Source organism: Tasmannia lanceolata, unplaced genomic scaffold (genome assembly GCF_043159265.1).
Source record: "Tasmannia lanceolata isolate RefF3 unplaced genomic scaffold, GAP_Taslan_0.1 ptg000007l, whole genome shotgun sequence".
Taxonomy (NCBI): Eukaryota; Viridiplantae; Streptophyta; class Magnoliopsida; order Canellales; family Winteraceae; genus Tasmannia; species Tasmannia lanceolata.
In genome coordinates this window covers 4883255-4900529 of record NW_027518684.1, presented here as the reverse complement: position 1 = coordinate 4900529, position 17275 = coordinate 4883255, and the positions used below count along the sequence as shown (strand labels likewise).

At 36.9% G+C, this 17275-nt stretch overlaps 2 protein-coding genes across 4 annotated transcripts; one reads left to right on the top strand and one right to left on the bottom strand.

Moving 5' to 3' along the window:
• Positions 1–1450: 1450 nt before the first annotated feature.
• Positions 1451–7427, bottom strand: LOC143881542 (Tetratricopeptide repeat (TPR)-like superfamily protein). Of its 3 annotated transcripts, none has more exons than XM_077384657.1 (4): positions 7057–7424; positions 3543–5142; positions 2343–2431; positions 1451–2136 (listed from the first exon to the last, which is right to left on the bottom strand). In XM_077384657.1, exons 1-2 carry the CDS (start codon positions 7330–7332, stop codon positions 3904–3906), a joined length of 1515 nt encoding a protein of 504 aa, XP_077240772.1. In that variant the 5' UTR covers positions 7333–7424; the 3' UTR covers positions 1451–2136; positions 2343–2431; positions 3543–3903. The 3 variants fall into 3 exon arrangements, with proteins under 3 accessions (XP_077240772.1, XP_077240771.1, XP_077240773.1); XM_077384656.1 differs by lacking the exon at positions 1451–2136 and having other exon boundaries at positions 2143–2431; positions 3543–3669; positions 3858–5142; positions 7057–7425; XM_077384658.1 differs by lacking the exons at positions 1451–2136; positions 2343–2431 and having other exon boundaries at positions 3731–5146; positions 7057–7427.
• A 991-nt stretch (positions 7428–8418) lies between these two features.
• LOC143880842 (beta-carotene isomerase D27) lies at positions 8419–15620 on the top strand. The gene is made up of 8 exons (XM_077383820.1): positions 8419–8596; positions 8676–8768; positions 9235–9339; positions 9996–10095; positions 10337–10428; positions 10560–10640; positions 11557–11625; positions 15214–15620. Exons 1-8 carry the CDS (start codon positions 8471–8473, stop codon positions 15349–15351), a joined length of 804 nt encoding a protein of 267 aa, XP_077239935.1. The 5' UTR covers positions 8419–8470; the 3' UTR covers positions 15352–15620.
• The last annotated feature ends 1655 nt before the right edge of the window (positions 15621–17275 follow it).

Sequence of the window (17275 nt, the reverse complement as noted above, 5' to 3'; positions counted from 1 at the left end):
AAGTGGATCGGATCAAAATTATATCTGTTGAAAGCTCTACACTTGATCACATGAGCATTTCTATTTATTAAAATAATTTGGTGAACTATGAGACACAATCATTTACATAGTGGGCCAACCAATGAACGGTTTGGATCATCCTATGTTGTTGGCCCCACAGTACTTTTTGAAAAATAGCAGATCTCAAGTGCACAACACCGTTTAAAATCTTCCCGTAAAATAAACAATATAACCACGTCTCCATTATCCGATTGGTTGCTGGAATTTTTTTGGTTCTTGGGATTTTTGTGGAACAAAAAACTTCCTGGGAGATTGGTGGGAAAAAAAAAATCCCTGGAAGTATCCCGGTAAAATAAAAATCCCATGTTTGGTTGACCGGACTATGGTAGGAAAAAAAACTTTGTTTGGTTGCTTGAACTGTTGGGAAGAAAAAAAATTCTTTGCAAGCTTATTTTTGGTTCCGAGGAATATTTTAGTTCCTGGGAGTATTTTTTTTTCCTCCCTAGGGTTTCGTGCGGGGTTACTTTGGGCCCACCAACCAAGCGTGGGTGTTCCTACAGAAATTCCACAAAAGTCCCAAGAATCAAAAAAATTCCGGCAACCAAATGGAGCATCCGGTGAGCGAAGTCATTTGACCGTTACACTAGCGGGGGCCGTCTCAAGTTAAAAATAGGAGGCGAATATCATTTCCAAATATCTAATTTTCAGGGTGGAATATCAATCTCACCGTTGGTATTGCAGGAACTTTCTGGAAAAGTTTGGGAAAGAAAAACTTTTCCAAAATTTCTTACCATTTTCCAATGCTTGATTACAAATGAAAATCCCAATTCAAGTTTTATTTAAAGGGATCTTCATTTAAAAAATGAGATATATGCCTTTAAATAAGATATAACTATCATTTCCCCTCTAAGGCCCTGTTCGTTTGGGATTGTTGCAGCCTATTCTGGAAGCCGATTGTGATTATTGGACTCAAAATTAATGATAGTTAATTTTATCTAAAGGGAACGTGAAAAGCCCATAAAAACAAGCTTGAAAAAGTCAATTTTAAGTAGAGTATATTTTTTGCAGCATTTTTTAGGGATTTCACCAGCTCCTGCCCTCTCAAGTCCCTCCCTCTTCCTCCTCTGCCCATTTCATACAATTGCTCCTCCAAATATTCCGTGGGATAAATTTTCAAGGTTGCCAAACATTACTTTATAATTTGAGGAGTTCTAAACTGAAGGGCGCCCTTGCAAAATAGGGATGAAAGGGCACCCTCATTGGTTGTACATCAGCAATGTGCATTGAATAAGTTGTATAGCACATTGCCGACATGCAACCGGGGGTGCCCTTTCATCCCTATTTTGCAAAGGCGCCCTTCAGTTTAGAACTCCTGTAATTTTTATAATAAAGTCAATGTTATTTTTAGTATTTCGGTTTTACATATACATTGATACACATGCACACCTAATACGCATATACCTATTTTTTTTAATCTGTTTATTTAAAACCAAAACATATTCTGCCTGTAATATTTAGGCTACTATTTTGGCGCCATCATGCTTTAATGATTGCACAAACTCAGCTTGTCTTTTCTGTTTTAATTAGCTTCGGAGAGCTTTTGGGAAACTGTATTAACCTTTGACAGCTGATTAAATGGGAAAAGAGCAGATGAATTGGTGCAAGCGCTAGAACATGATAGCGCCAATACCCACTATTCATTTTAGGGATTTGCTAGCGTCCATCGCAGAAGGCTTTTCTCAGATGGTCTGCTGCATGTGACTGGGAGTAGTGCAATCTAGTATTCAGTTGATGTTGTTGAGTACTCAGTTGACGCCTTTATAGCTCGAGAGAATCAGAAGTGTTCTTAGTTGACTTTGTAGGGTAAAATTCCGACTGAGGAGTGACGCAAATGAGCTTTGAAACTATGCATGAGATATAATAATAAAGCGCCAAAAGCAAATCCTAGTTGACTCAGTGTGGCACGATCGAGTACTCAGTTGACACCACCATAACTCGAGAATCAAAAGAGTTCTGATTGACATTGCAGGACAAAATGCGGACTTGGACGAGCAAATGATGGGAGGAGTTTTGAAATTAATGATGGGAGGAGTTTTGAAACTATGGATGGGATACAATAACAAATCTTCACATAACCTGCATCCAAGGGGTCGTCCAATGAGAATTTTCAATTGCCACAAAGTAAATACTACCGCAGATTGATGGTTTTAACTTTAGACTCAAATTTCACATGCATATCATTCTCATAAATGAAAGATAAACCATCTCATCTCAGGAGATTTGCACTCCCAAGCTAAATCTACTGATGAAGCTTTTGACACAACGAGAGTTATAGCCCATACCTTGGCAGATACACAGAAAGTTGCAAGAGATTGAGGTAAAGGGTGAGACTCCATTTTCCAAATTCCAAATTTCCATTGGGATGTAAAGGCTGTGGCAAAAATAGAACATAAGACTGAATTTTCACAAAATTCACACTATTAAGATCAAGATATTTCAAGAAATTTACTGTCATACCAATTCCAAACATATGTACATGGGCAAGTGACTACTTAAACTGATATTATACCTAGTTTTGATCTGTCTTAATAGACACTACAAACCACGAGCCTCTGTTCTTTTCATCTGAATAAAATTACAATGATGAAATCCAGAAGCAACCATTTCTAGCATGCCTCTTGTTACTTGAACATATTAACTAAGGTCCTCCTTGGATACCTCAAAAAATTACTTGTATACAATCTTATTATATGGACGTGGTTTTAAAGTTTAAGATTGATTTTTTATAATAATTTTAGAAAAAGATATATTTATAGGGAAATATCAACTGCACCCCCATATTTTGATAATGGCACTGCTCAAGTACTTTTCTGATTGAATGTTGACAAGATCTCTAGCTAACTAGAAAAGCATAAACTAAAGAGAGGAGCAGCCATATCATTTCCACATATATTTAATGGCTTCCAAAGAGGCCTTAATGACCTATTTGCTAATAAGACTAACCGAACAATAATTTTGAGTGCAAATAAGGACGGATTTTGGTTGATATCTAAAGAGCCCCTAAGGCCTAAACTAGTTTACTTGGCACATCTTATAGTCATCAAACAACAAATGAGAAGTGAGGAGAGAGCGTGAGTTTGAATACCTCAGCCAACGACATCGAGCAGTGCACAACAAAATTACAAGACATGCCCAGCAACCAACAGGACTAAGATTACATGCATGATGTGCTCAGACACATCTAATAGTTTATTAGCTAACTATTCTTGTTTATTTGGTTTTCCAAGTAAAAAACATTTGTTATTTCACCCTCAAGCTTGGTGTATTCAAGGCTCTCCTTCTGTTTTTCTTTTCAGATTTCATCTATAAGGGAATTTTTTCAATGGCATCTCAAGCACCAAAACCAACCCACAATGCACAAAGACGAAAAGCAAAAAGAACCCAATAGGTCCGTCAAGTATGTCAAGGCACAGTTACATCAAAATATGTAAGACGCATACTACTCAAATTACAATAGAAATATGTATGCCTCGATTGAGTACCTGCCAATCAGATCAGCAACTCCTTGTAGGTAGCCTCAAGTCATTTTTTTGTGTGCTCCCTATTTCGCTAACTACTGCCAGAAAGATTTTTCAGACCATACCTCCCACTTTAAAAAGATCCTCAAACCTGCATATGATAATCAAACATACAACTCCTTGCACATCAGCCAGCTTTTGATGCATAAACGCAGGCAACTGACTTACCATTCATTTAAGAACAACCCAAAAAAAAAAGTTTACTAAATTCCACATAAGCCAGCTCTGAATCAAGTGTTCACAAAGTCAACAAAATCATGAAATCAGTGAGTCCCGTACCATAAGCCTCAATCATTGTGTCCTGTTCTTTTCTGCCAACAAAAGCCTACTGCGGACAGACCTTTTCAAGCAGCTTCTCAGATTCAGAGCTCATCTCAATCCCATCCTCTTTCATTCGCTGGCGCATCAGAGGCTCTGATTTTCCAGCACCTATAATATACGTACGAAGCAGAAAATCATAGACTTCTGAATCGAGAGGTATTACCTTCTTCAACTTTCTGCAGAACTCCTCAGCACCATCTACATCATTTTCTTCCTCAAAGTACTTCAGGAATGCCCTCACCTTTTCTTTGTTTGGCTGCCACTCATTATCCTTCACTTTAGAAACAGCAATATCCATAGTCTTAAAAGCCAAATCCATCTGATGATTCTTCAAGTAGTAATCCATAAACATCTCCAATGTCCTGAAGTTGGGTCCAGATCCCTTACTTACGGTGCTCTCACTAAGTACTTCCGCTTCTCTGATCATGTCTCTTCGTATATAAGCATTTATAAGAACATTTGTCAACCTGATATCATAGCTCGAGTAACATGATTCCCATTCTTCAAAGCATTCCTTGAGGCCATCAAAATCATCCAGTTTACTAAGTGCCTGAAGCATCACGAGATAGCTCAAGTTGGTGGTCTTCTGAAAGGACGATTTTAAGGACTTCCACACACGTTTAACTTCTGCTAAATTGGAAGTACCCGCATACAAACTGATGAGGAAATGAAAAGCCCGGCGATCTCGAATATCGATTGTTTTCTCTAGTTCTTTCAAAGCCAAATCGGCCCTCTCAAAAAGTCCACCTGCAACATAAATGGCAGCCAGATTACTGTATGTGGTCCAGTCGCAGCTAACTTTGCCTGCCGCTTTTATTTCATCCATAACTCTCTCCACTGCTTCATAATCTTTCAAGGAAGCATAGCAATTCATCAAGACATTGTAAGTGAATGTATCCGGTATGATATTGTTTGCCTTCATTTCTTCTACCAGGGCAGGCACCTTCTCAGGCTGGCCGAGTCTAATGTATAGGGACGCTAGATTGTTATAGACTAAAGAAGTAGAAGCAAAATTTAGTTCCCTCATCTTTTCAAGGAGTTCCATTGCCTTTTCTGACATTTTCTCCCTGCAATAACAGTTAAACAGTGCTCCGTAAGTTAACTGGTTCTTAGCGAATTGTGAGAGGCCATCAAAATACTTCTCTGCCACAGCAATTCCCTTTGTTCTTGCTAGAAGGTCAAGGCGAACCGCATAATCACTGTACGACAAGTTAATACCCCTAGTTTCCATCCATTCCGATAGCTGCCTATAAGAAACCAAGAAAAGGTGAGAAAGCTGCTGAAGAAATTTGACCTGAACAAATCTTAATTATTTATTTTTTGAAACGGATTACTTCAATGGAAGAAAGAGAAAAATAATAATAATAAGAGGTGATTTTGTGGACAATTTTCAGTGGTCTTTCCAATCATAACACAACAGTCCAGAAGGTTGTAATCAGGGCAGTAAAATCAAGCAATAAAAAATTAAAAACCATACAAAACAGGAGAAACAGACAATTTTTTAACAGATGAAACTAACAGATCAACTAAGATTGTGTCCCTATGATCCATGTACTCATTCTACAAAGGAGATGCACCAAAGTTCTATTTAGAAGGTTTGCTGCACCACAGGCTCTTTGTTAGTATCGGCTGCGCTGTGTAAAAACTACCCGAGCCAATTGTCAACTTGCCTTAGTTGACTTCCTTTTAAGTGATCTGAGACCCTACCAAATCAATCGGAAATCCTTTTACTTTCCAAAGTAAATGAAAAGTTGACCGAATTAATCATATTGACTTGCCCAAGTCAACTCCTTTTACCTTCATCGAGTTCCCAATTGAAACTACGATGATACATCACCATGTTCTTCCGCCCTTTAAACTCGCTTATTTCAATAATTTGATTGTAACAAAACATTCCAAGAGTACTCATTATGATTTTTTCATGATTAGTTACGCATGTGGTGGAAACAATATATTCCAAATATATAACCAAATAATATTTCCCTAATATATACACAAATAACAAAGAACTATTAGCGATTTCTAGAAGGACCATATAAATATACATATATGAAAAGCAGATTGTGTATAGCAGACCAATTGCGATTTCAAGACATCATTCCAAAAAAAAAAAAAAACAATTGCGATATCAAGAACATTAGCAATGTAGTTCCCCCGAAAGAAAATTGAGAACAAAATAGAAGAAGACAAAAACAATGCAATTGTTTCAGATTAGAACAGTTTCTTGTTATGAAATTCCAAGTCCCAGAGAAACAAGAACTAGTTTCAGCTGGTATCTGATAAATACGTGCAATTGCATTCTGCAGCAACATCCAATAATTCCAAAGATTTGAACAAATATACATTACATTAAGATCGTGTTGCAATGACAGTCCCTATAAAAAAATCTATAAACATCAAAAGATTCAGCTTAACACGCAGGATTGAATGGAGCTAAAGCAGCTTATATACAATACAGTAATAGATAAAACAATAAGATCCTAAGATTCACATTTCAAGTTCTACAATCACAATCCAACTCGAATCCTATTCAACATAATATCACAGTTTAAAACACCCCACTCCCCGGTGTCATTGTTGACTCGCCCGAGTTGACCCCCTCTTAGCTTGACCGCGTTCTTGTTGGAGTCCACATTTTGCCCTACAAAATCAATCAAAACTTTGGACACTCCCAAGTACTTGACCATGTCAACCAAGTACTCAGCCGTGTCAACCAATTACTCGGCCGCATCAGCCGGGTACTCACTCGCAATGCGATGAGTCGACTAGGATTTGCTTTGGCCGCGCTTTGAAACATTGAATTGTATATTATAGTACACCAATGGTAAGTCTCGCAAAGAAAAAAAAATGAATTAACATGGGTTTCATGATCCTCAGTAGGTATAAACTTTTTTCTAGCTATTTTCGCTTTTATACATAAATCCATTAATATAAAAAAAATACAATCCAATTTTGCATAAAACTAACAGTTCTTATTTAACATACATACAAATAACACATGGGTTTCATGATCTCAGTGGGTATGATTCATTTTTAACATAAAAAAAATACAATTCATTTTATGCATAAACAACTACTAGTTCTTATTTAAGATATATGCCTACGTACATACAAACAATCAAATGTAAATTTCATTAATGAGAAGAAGAAGAATGACCTCGAGGGCATGATCTAATCTTTTAAACTTGCGGAGTTCCCTTATCATATTCTCGATCTCATATTTCTTAATGGATTTTCCCTCTCTCACCCATTTATTCAGGGTTTTTTTAACGCTCCCGTCGCTCATGGCTCCCAGTGCCGATAACCGACGGTAAATTGTGTCTTCTCTCTCTTTCGTCACCGTCACCGTCTCCGTTGCCGTCTCTGTACATAGATTTCTCACTGCTGCTGCACGAAATAGCAACGCCCACCTAGTGGTCTTTGCCATCATCATCTCTCTCTGTGTGTGGAGAGGAGAAATGGAATTAGGGTTTTTAAGGTTTTAAAGGGTCGATTGATATTGGCGCTACCATGATTTAATTAGGGCAGTGATAAATTTACCCCCTTGAAAAAAGAATACACCCCATGTATTTCTGTTAAAGGTAAGGGTGCAACTAAGTTCGGGTTGGGACGGGTCGAGGCCAACCCGACCCGACCCGACCCGACCCGACCTGAGGAACCCATTTTTCCAACCTGAATCTGACCCGAACCGATTTCCAACCCGACTTGACCCAACTTCAACCCAACCCAACCAGAGTTTTCAAGCTTGAAATGTTAAAAATTATTTAAAAAAATGTCTGCTAAATGTCGGGTTTCACTCGGGTCGGATTGCCAAAACAACCCTCAACCGGAACCCAACCCAACTCAACCCAGGTTGGGAAAAGTCAACCCGAATCCAACCTGACTTTTTTTTTTTCTGGTTGAACCCGACCCGAATTGCACCGTGGTGTATTCTTCTTCAAAGGAGGGTGTATTATTTTTTCAAGGGGTGAATTTATCATTGACCTTTAACTACTGCACAAACTCACATTGTCTTTTCGCTTCCGATAGCTTCGTGAGAACTGTAACAACTTTTGTAACTGTTTAAACAGTAAAAGACAAGATGAGTTTGTGAAATTATGACAATACAGTAGTGCCAATATTAGTCGCTTGCCTTTTTGTTGTGCATCGCCAAAAAAATAGAACAAACATTCCCCCGGGTTACATTTGATTTGCTCGATCCGTTTGTCGTGGAAAAGCGGTGGAAAATGGCCTTTTTCCGTCAAAATAGGTTGAGTAATATGGTGGGACACATGGAGAATTAGAGATGAAAAGCAGATGGGTATTTCTGTCTTTTCATACATTGATTACCTTTTAATTCCACTAACTCAGCTTGTCTCTTATTATCTAAGAGCTGTCAAAGGTCATTCATTAGTACAACTCCAAAAGGTCTCAAAACCAATTATAAAAAATAGAAGAGACAAGGAGAGCTTGTCCAATTATCGAAATATGGTAGTGCCAATATCATCTACCTAAAACTAGTGATTTCAGAGCATCTCCATTTCTTGCCACTTCCTATTATCGACTCTCGAAAGCTGAGAGAAGCTTCTCTCATGGAGTCCCTCGCTCGTCTTCGCCCCCTCTCCTTCTCCATTCCTTCTAATCATCCCCTCAGATCCCATAAAATCCAACACAAAATCAGATTCCCCGTGTTCTGCTCCTCAATTCCATCTCATTCTGTGCGCTCTCTCTCTTTCTTCTTCTTCATTGAAACTTGATTTATTTGCTAATCTTTTTTTCTTCCTTTTTTTTTTCTAGATCAATGCTGAAGATACAGCTGTGAAAACCCAATACAAACCTGGAGTCCTGGACGAGTTGCTTCTCTCATTTTTCCGCAAAAAAATGGTCGAGGTGAGCTCATTGAGTTGTGGGTTTTTTACTATTTATAGACATGGAATTGGGTTTATTTTGCATCTATCATATCTGATTCCATGATCTTGAATTGGGTTTTTTTTTTTTTTTTTTGTACTTTTCACGGTTTAGAGGGAAATGCTATGGGTATGGTTAATTTAGAGGAATATTATCATAAATTGAAGGTCCCTCTAAGTTAAAATTGAATAGGGTTGGTTCAATTTGATAAAGCATTGCCCTTTAATCTGTGCAAGGGTCCTAATATTTAATTTCAAGGGTCCTAATATTGAATTGTGAATGCTTGTTGAGAAACAATGAGTACATAGTTACTTTCAATGGAATCCCTAGTATAAAGAAACGATAGTGATTCTTTGTAATATTAATTTTTATTGGTTTGGTCTATGGTTGTGGGTGTTTATGATTTGATGTTCTTACCATTGGGTCTTCTTCCTTTCAAGAAATATAGGAGGTTGGATGGGATTCGAAAAAGCCGGGATATGATGGACTTATGGAAGTTGTAAACCGTCTCATGATAAAGTGCCAAAGCAACTCGGAAACCGAGAGAGCAGCGGTAATGTGAATATTTTCTGCTTTTGATTATGGACTTTGATTCAGCGAATGGACTTGTATAATTGACGTGGGCCTTGATTGCTTAATCTCATGAAGAAATAAAATACTAAAATTACTCGTGCGTGAAAGGATCTAGTGCGAAAATTACAAATCTCACAGTTTGTAGTTGAAAAAAGAGATCCTTTAACAATTATTCATTTTGGATATTTTTTCTTGCAATGGGCGTTTACCTTATCTCATAGCTCTTTTTACATATCCTACATTTGCCCTCTGTTTGTGATATTAAAGAGTAAATTCTGTTCTTTTATATGGAATCTGTATTTTGAATGGGGATTGTTGAGTGTGGGGATTGAGTTATGGCCTTCAACTGAATTACAAACATGGGTAACAACAAAGTCCATTTTATGGCCCTCATTTGAATTGCAATTTAGAGTATTCAATTAATTCAAAAATCCCCCCCTTTTGCTATCTCGTGAATATTTAACAAGAATAAAGTCTCCTGAATGCATTATATATGTGTTATATTTAACAACAATTTCCATTTTATGACCGTTAAAAAAAAAACAAATTGATTCATTTGTTACTTTTAAACAATTCTTTTAATTTCTTTTATTATCCGAAGGAGTTTTTACTAACCAAGCTTTATACTAATGTCAGGTTCGTATTCTAAGATCCCTATTTCCCAGTTTCTTACCAGAACTCTTTCAAATGCTCATATCACCTATAGGCAGGGGGGAAATAGCTGCCGTGATGGTTGGTAAGTTAATCGTCCCAACAGTGCTTTTGAAATTTGATTATATGCATGTCCATGGTTAGTTGTATTTATTTTTCTCATTTGATTTTATGATCCTATGTGTTATGCTTAAAATATAATTGGACAAGTAAGGCGATGTCCACAATTTATTAGGATGTTGTCTTACTACACTCCATTGGCTCTTCTGTCAACTTGAAGCTATCTTTTTATCGTGGTCATTTGAAGTTTCATTTGTGTTTTGAAGCTAGAGTGACTGCACTGTCATGTCAATGGCTGATGGGTCCTTGCACAATAAATTCTGTTGATCTTCCCAATGGGTCCTCTTGGAGAAGCGGGGTAGTGAATTGCAAGTTCCAACATGAACACATTTCATTTTGTGGCACTGTGTAAACAAATATATTATTTATTTACATTAATATGAAATTTTAATAATTGATTTCAGTGGTTGGTACTTTGGGTTCGTGTAGGTGTTTGTTGAAAGGTGCAAATATCTGGAAGAAAGCAAATGCTTGGGAGTTTGTATCAACACATGTAAGCTGCCCACTCAGGTCAGTACCAATCAATTTATGTATATGGAATTATTTATTCTCTATCTAACTTGATATTTTATTTGAAGTGAAATTATGAAATTTCCATTCCTTCACATATTTTGATGGCTTATATCCTTCATTACTGTAAAATTGTTGTTGTTATCATTACTTAGTTCTTCAACATTAGTTTCTCATGCGAAAAAAATCATAACCATCATAATAGTCAAATGAAGTGGATAACAAAGTGATAACCATGCAAATAAATCTGAGAATCATCCACATAAAAATGATTTAAGGCTTCACATCATGTCAACTATAAATAAATGTTACAAAACCTTTCGGATTTTACTATAGTTTGGTTGTAAGTAGTAGGGTAAGTGGAGCTCAATAAAATGGGAGATATCAGGGAGAGGTGGGAAGCCTTACGTATTTTCTCTCACATAATGACCATCAATATTGACATTCTCAACTCAATCTTGTTAAACCAGTTTAGAAGGATAAAAAAAACAATTTGATGGTCATAGAAAACAGGCATTGCATGATTTCAGGATTCTGCGCTCAGCTTAGAGACCAAACTCCACAGAAAGAACTGCCTTGCTAAACTACCAACCCTTAAGTGTGTTGTTTATGAGATCTTCAGATTATATGTTTTATATGGGAAACAGATGGCTAGATGGGGACCATGGTAAATTGTAGAAAATGTGATGCTTATTTTGTTGAGGTCACTGGCGACATTTATTTGTTTCACCTTATAAGGATAACAGAAACAACATGCTTTTAAATATGCACGAGACAACTATCTATTTAACAGAAAGAACTATGATTAAATGGTCTTTGATTTTCTCAACGTATGTGTTTGATTGCTTTTGATGGAGCGTTGTAGTTTTTTTATTACTGATTACTTCTTAATTTTGTCTCGCAATTGTCCTTGCAGACTTTCTTCAAAGATTACATGGGGGTCCCTTTGACGATGGAGCCAAACTTCAGCGATTATAGCTGTCAGGTAATATGACTTCGAGAATTTTCAGCCAACAGCGATCCAACATTGTTTGTGTAAACAGTGATGCAACATTTATTCTATTCTATCTCCTGGAGTAATAAGTACATGTTTATATGGAATTATCTTCTAGTTTGTACCTAACAATTAGAGCTAAGTCTTCAATCAAAGGAAGAGTGGTAGTCAAATAGATAAGTTTCCCAACAGATCATACGTTTCTCGCTGATCATCAAAGAACTCTTCTTGATTTTATAATAGCTTAGTGTTTGGTCCCATAAGAGTATCAACTGGCTTAGTTCCCAGCAAACCTGCCTTTGCCAATACATATTTCCATGTTTTTTTTAATATGTCACATACTTCCAGACCTGCCTTTGCCAATAAATATGGGGAAATGATAAATGCGCCCCTTTTCATTACTTGGGCACCCAGCAGCAGTGTACGTGGCAATCAGCCCCATTGAATCCTTCTAACGTGAAGTACATCAGCCCTTCTGCAGTCATTGATACACTGCAGGTGCGTTTCCCAAGTAATGAATAGGGGCGCATTTATCACTTCCCTAAATATGGCATATACTTCTTTTTTAATATGTCATATACTTCATTTGTGATAGATAATACCATACTTGGATCTAGTTACCTCAATACTAAGAAAATACCTTAGTTGAACCAAGTCTTTTGTATGGAAGTTTTACAAAAAATATTTTTCACCTCATCAATTGTTATATAATCATTACCTGTAATAATAATGTGGTTAACATAAACCACCAAAACTATAATAGTTGAAGGTTTCCTCAAAAATAAACACTGAATGATCCACATGGCCCCTGCAAAACCTATACGTGGTGACAGTGCTGTCAAACTTCTCAAACCATGCATGTGGAGACTACTTTAAACTAAAAATTGCTTTCTTCAACCTACAGACTACAAACTTTTATGACCTTGAGCAACAAACTCATGCGGTTGCTCCATATACACTTGCTGTTGCAAGGCACCATCTAGGAAACTCAGGTGGTTGCTCCATATACACTTGTCTTGCTAAAGTAGCCAACTAGGATCTGTAGACACAGAATCTAACTTGGTACATCATTTATTCTCTTCGTGTAAACCTGTAGGGGCTGCTTATGGGATACATTTAGGCTTCACAAGACAGTGAAGAGATTAAGGGAGTAACTACTGGAAGAGGAATATGAGAAAATATACATTTTACCTAATGTGAATCATGTGGAAAACACAATTCTACATTTATGTCCGCAAACAAGAATGATGATATTTAGAAGTTTCGAATTCAAGAAAAACACACCCCAACAATGATTAGGGTTCAACCAAACTCCAAAGTCCGCGGTACAATAGTGAATGAAAAACAAGTGACTAACCATGGTCTCAAAGATTCAACAATAAAGGAAAACTATTAGAAATCTGTTATAGTAGGTTCGACAAATGCACAAAATAAAATTAATAGGATTATTTTCATCAAATACTCAAATGAGAAAATGAGAAAAGGGTTGTAGGTATGAAGGAAAGCATAGGGTTTGAAATCTAAGGCAAACACAGTTTTTTGCAGAGAGATGAAAGATGACAAGAAGTTATCTTTGTGATGTACTCAGAAATTTAGTAAGAAAACGAGAAGGAAAGAAAGAAAGAAATCAGAGTTTAGAAAAAAAAAAACAAGAGTTAAAGAACTAGGGTTTAGAAAAGGGTAAAGAAAACACACGAACTGGGCTTATAAAACTTGAAAAAAAACATGGGGGTTAGGTTAAGAACAACATCTTGTGTGAAGATCCAATGCAAGAAGCATGTAGAAGAAGAAAAAGTATATTTCTGGATGGAACTAAGACAATCAATAAAATAAAATAAGAAATTGAAGAGAGAAGAAGAGATGAAGGAGAAAGAGTTTATTGTGAAATCATGAGGAGGAAATGAGCTCCTTTGCTATATTTAAAGATTAGCTTATAAGCTTATTACAAGTGATTGAAATGGCTGAAGGAAGGAAAACGGTGAAATAAAAGGAATGCTATTAAAAAACGGAGAAATAAAAGGAAATAAGCTATCTAAATGCATCTAAATATACATAAGAACTCAACTAGAAATCTAGAAATCCACCTAGAAAATTACACCATAAATCCATATAGGAAAGTAGGGCTGAAAGCTCCACTCTTTATTTCTCAAATTCATAATAATAATCTTTACAAAACACCTTTTAATTTTCGGAGTTGGAGTTGGCAACAAGTGAATTGTAAAACCTGTCATATCCGTTCATGTTTGGTGTGTTTATGTTTCTGAATGCAAGAAGTTTAATTCTTTAAGGATCAGATTCCTCGGATTCATGAAGTGACTACCTCGATTTCAAATACACCTTTTCTTAAAATTTTACAAAATCTGCGACTGATTTCCATGATAATAGACCCTTCTCGGTCTCATTTAAATCTAATTTTGCTTGAGTATCATGAGATGCTAGTGCTGCTAATTTAGAATATTAACCTTGTTTAATGTCCAAGTGCTTGGATTAGAACTCGGTTAAGATAGCATTCATCAACTCGTGAGTGTTTCTGCACTCTTGCAATATTTCCATAATGTACATGTTTGGAGTTCTATGCCTTTCAATCTCACCATGTATAAGACATAAGTGACATGCTAACCATCAAGGTCAAGAATCCTTACATGTTAAAAGTTAGTGTTCAACTAGACGTAAGCCTTAGACCTGATTAAAGTGGAACCTGCAGCCTCAGCTGATTGCATTGAATCTGCTATAGCATGATCCGACCTAAAGTGAGCAGTTAAAGCTTCTATCTGGAGCTGAATTTCATCTGAGTTTGAAGGACAGTTAGTTTTGAAGTTTTTTTTAAAGATTGGAGTGCCCTTTCTTAGAATTGGGAGTGTTGGAAGTATCCACAATTTCTGTCCTTCGACAGTTAAGACTCACAACCCCAGATTTTGAGACTAAAAGCACTTTCATCGCAGCCCTCTTTTGTCATTGATCCCTCCTTGACTATTCTTATTAGACCACCACTCCCCTGCAACACTTCACCTGCATCATGTTGGCACTACCTTGTTTTAATAATTGCACAACCTCAGCTTGTCTTTTCCCTTTTAATTGGCTTCTGAGATGTTTTTTGGGAATTGTAATGACTTTTGACAAATTTTTAAATAAGAAAAGAGAAGATGATTTAGTGCAATTATCAACACATGTAGTGCCAATATCAGTTCCCTAATTGAAAATATCATTTTCTAGCGAAATCTCTTGTTTGTAACGATCATTCAATATCCTGTTGTTCATTGCCTACACCTGTTTTTTGATCCAAGCCTTTAGTTATCCCAGTTTTTTCACCTGTCAGTCATTTTCTTTCAATGATTAGTGAGTCCTAACATTAGTGGGGAGTATTTTTTTCATATTGGAACTCAGGAGAAGTTGGCTTGCCTTAAATAAATTTTCATGTCATTTTGCCATATGGTCTTCCTTGGTCCTCAAGGATCTGGGGCCCAAATATGCTTTCCTGAATTTTATGTTGTTTGCTTGGCCTGAAATATTCATCTAATTCTAATGTTTCATGAACATATTCTTCATGCAAAACTCATATGTGCCCTCCTTGTTTTGCAGTTTAATTTTGGAGTCCATCCTCCTCCATCTACAGAAGATAAAGCCCTCCAGGAGCCTTGCTTGCAAATATGCCCAAATGCTAACCGTCGTAGAGAACTTAGAGAATCTGCTGGTTCAATGCAGTGCCCAAAGGTATAAAATCTACATTCAAATTCAAGAAAACTGGAACCAAACACACAGATATTGTAGATTACATTGATAAAGCATCCATATATAGAAGTAAATCAAAACACAATTACTTGAATGTGTGTAACATAAGGTCATGTTTGTCAACCATGAAATTTTTTTCATGGAATATTAGTTTATCAAGTATTCAGGGAGGCATAGGGAAGGTAGGAGGAGGAGACTTGAGAAGGTGGAGAAATGGCTAAAAACAGGGGAAAATAAATGGAAAATGATACACCTAAGATGGGGTTTAAGTATACTTAAAATAATGATACATATTTTGTTATGTGAAGATGATACATATTTTGAAATGATTATTGCATGAAATCCCACAGAGATGAGGCCCGATGAGAAAAGCTATACTTAAAATTGGGGTTTAAACCGCTCTTCCACTTATAATTACAGAGTCCAAATTCATAGATGAAACAGTGAATCTTCACTTTAAATGGCTGTAAAATTTGTTTTATGCCCATTTTACGTCGAAAGCAATGGAGGGTTTGAGGGATATGTTAAAAATAAATAAAAAGGAGAAGTTCAGAAGTAGGAGGTACAGATTAGAATAGAATACGAAGAAAAATAATCGAAAGGGGGTGTGGAAATATCAAACATGGGGTGTGAAAAATATCAGACAGTGGAATTGATATTGCCACACCCCCCTGCCTTCACCGTATTTTATCAGGAACCCCTGAATTATATGATTTAAGCCCGTGGAATCTCCGCTTCGGAGGACTTTATTTATTTTACAGGATTTACTAGGGGCTATCGCAGAAAGGCATTTCGCGGGTGGCTGTGGCACGAGAGGGCAGCCACCTCAGATGAATTAAATTAATAAGACAAAATCTGATGAAAAGTGAGCCTGCGAGGCTTCTCTCATGCTGTTGCCAGTCGCGAAATGCCTTTCTGCAAAATTCCCTAGCAAAAAATCCCTTAATTTACATATAGGCACCCCTACCTATACCTCCTTGTAGAACCCAAATGTTGCCTATTGCCGTTGGGAAGTGCAACTGTATTTGGTTGGGAATACATTAGAAGGAGATAGAATAGGCTCATTTGTGTCGATCTTCGAAACTTTGGTTTTGGCTTCTATACAATCACAAAATTCTCTAGTTTAATGGAAAATTCTGGAACAGACAAGTTATAGTGGTTGGAAGAGGAAAAACCATTGTAAATGTACTAAGGGGCTTGGGGCCTCCACAGACCTAAACAAGTTTAATAAGAATATAAAGATTCATGCGGCCACTGTGGTGGAAGAACAAGCTCGGCGTATACGACCGAAAAAGGAATCAGATGTTGCTTAAAGAGCGATGTGGAGTTGTGGAGCTCTTTCAATACCACCAAAATTCATGCGGCCACCTTGTGCACAAATAAACAGAAAAGTAAAAATAAACCACAAGCCACAAGATGAACACCGATTTTTTACATGGTTTGGTCATGCCTACATCCACGGGCGAGAAACACGATCTTCCACTATGAGAAAAGTAATATACAAGGAAAATCCCAAGAGAAACCCCGTGGAGAAAACCTAAGACGGAGCTCCCTCCTCTCTCTTTATTCTCTCTCCTCTCTTTCCCCCTAGGAATCCAAATGCACCCCAAGCCTCTTCGTCGCGCCACAAGAGAGAAAACCCACTCTATTTTATACTCTAGGTTTTCCCATAAAACCTAAAATGACAGTTTTTAATATGCCTCTGCGTTCCCACCCGAGTAACTCACGGTGGGTGGGAAATAAGGCAGTCCCAACAATTTGAAAAATAAGATTATTTAAAGCTAATTTTATTCGCATATGGGACATTAAGAACACTTTGAAATGGTGTATTTTCCCCAAATAGTCAAAAGAGGAAAATAAAAAAATAGGCTTATAATAAGACAAAAAACATATAAAGACAAAACGTTCTTAG

Excerpts from the sequence above, each read along its gene's own strand:
- LOC143881542 (XM_077384656.1), bottom strand. The coding sequence starts at position 7,332 with ATGATGATGGCAAAGACCACTAGGTGGGCGTTGCTATTTCGTGCAGCA. Across the intron at positions 5,143-7,056 it reads GATTAGATCATGCCCTCGAG|CTATCGGAATGGATGGAAAC; the intron begins GTCATTCTTCTT and ends TCTTATAGGCAG.
- LOC143880842 (XM_077383820.1), top strand. The coding sequence starts at position 8,471 with ATGGAGTCCCTCGCTCGTCTTCGCCCCCTCTCCTTCTCCATTCCTTCT. Across the intron at positions 8,769-9,234 it reads TCCGCAAAAAAATGGTCGAG|GAGGTTGGATGGGATTCGAA; the intron begins GTGAGCTCATTG and ends CAAGAAATATAG. Across the intron at positions 9,340-9,995 it reads CGGAAACCGAGAGAGCAGCG|GTTCGTATTCTAAGATCCCT; the intron begins GTAATGTGAATA and ends TACTAATGTCAG.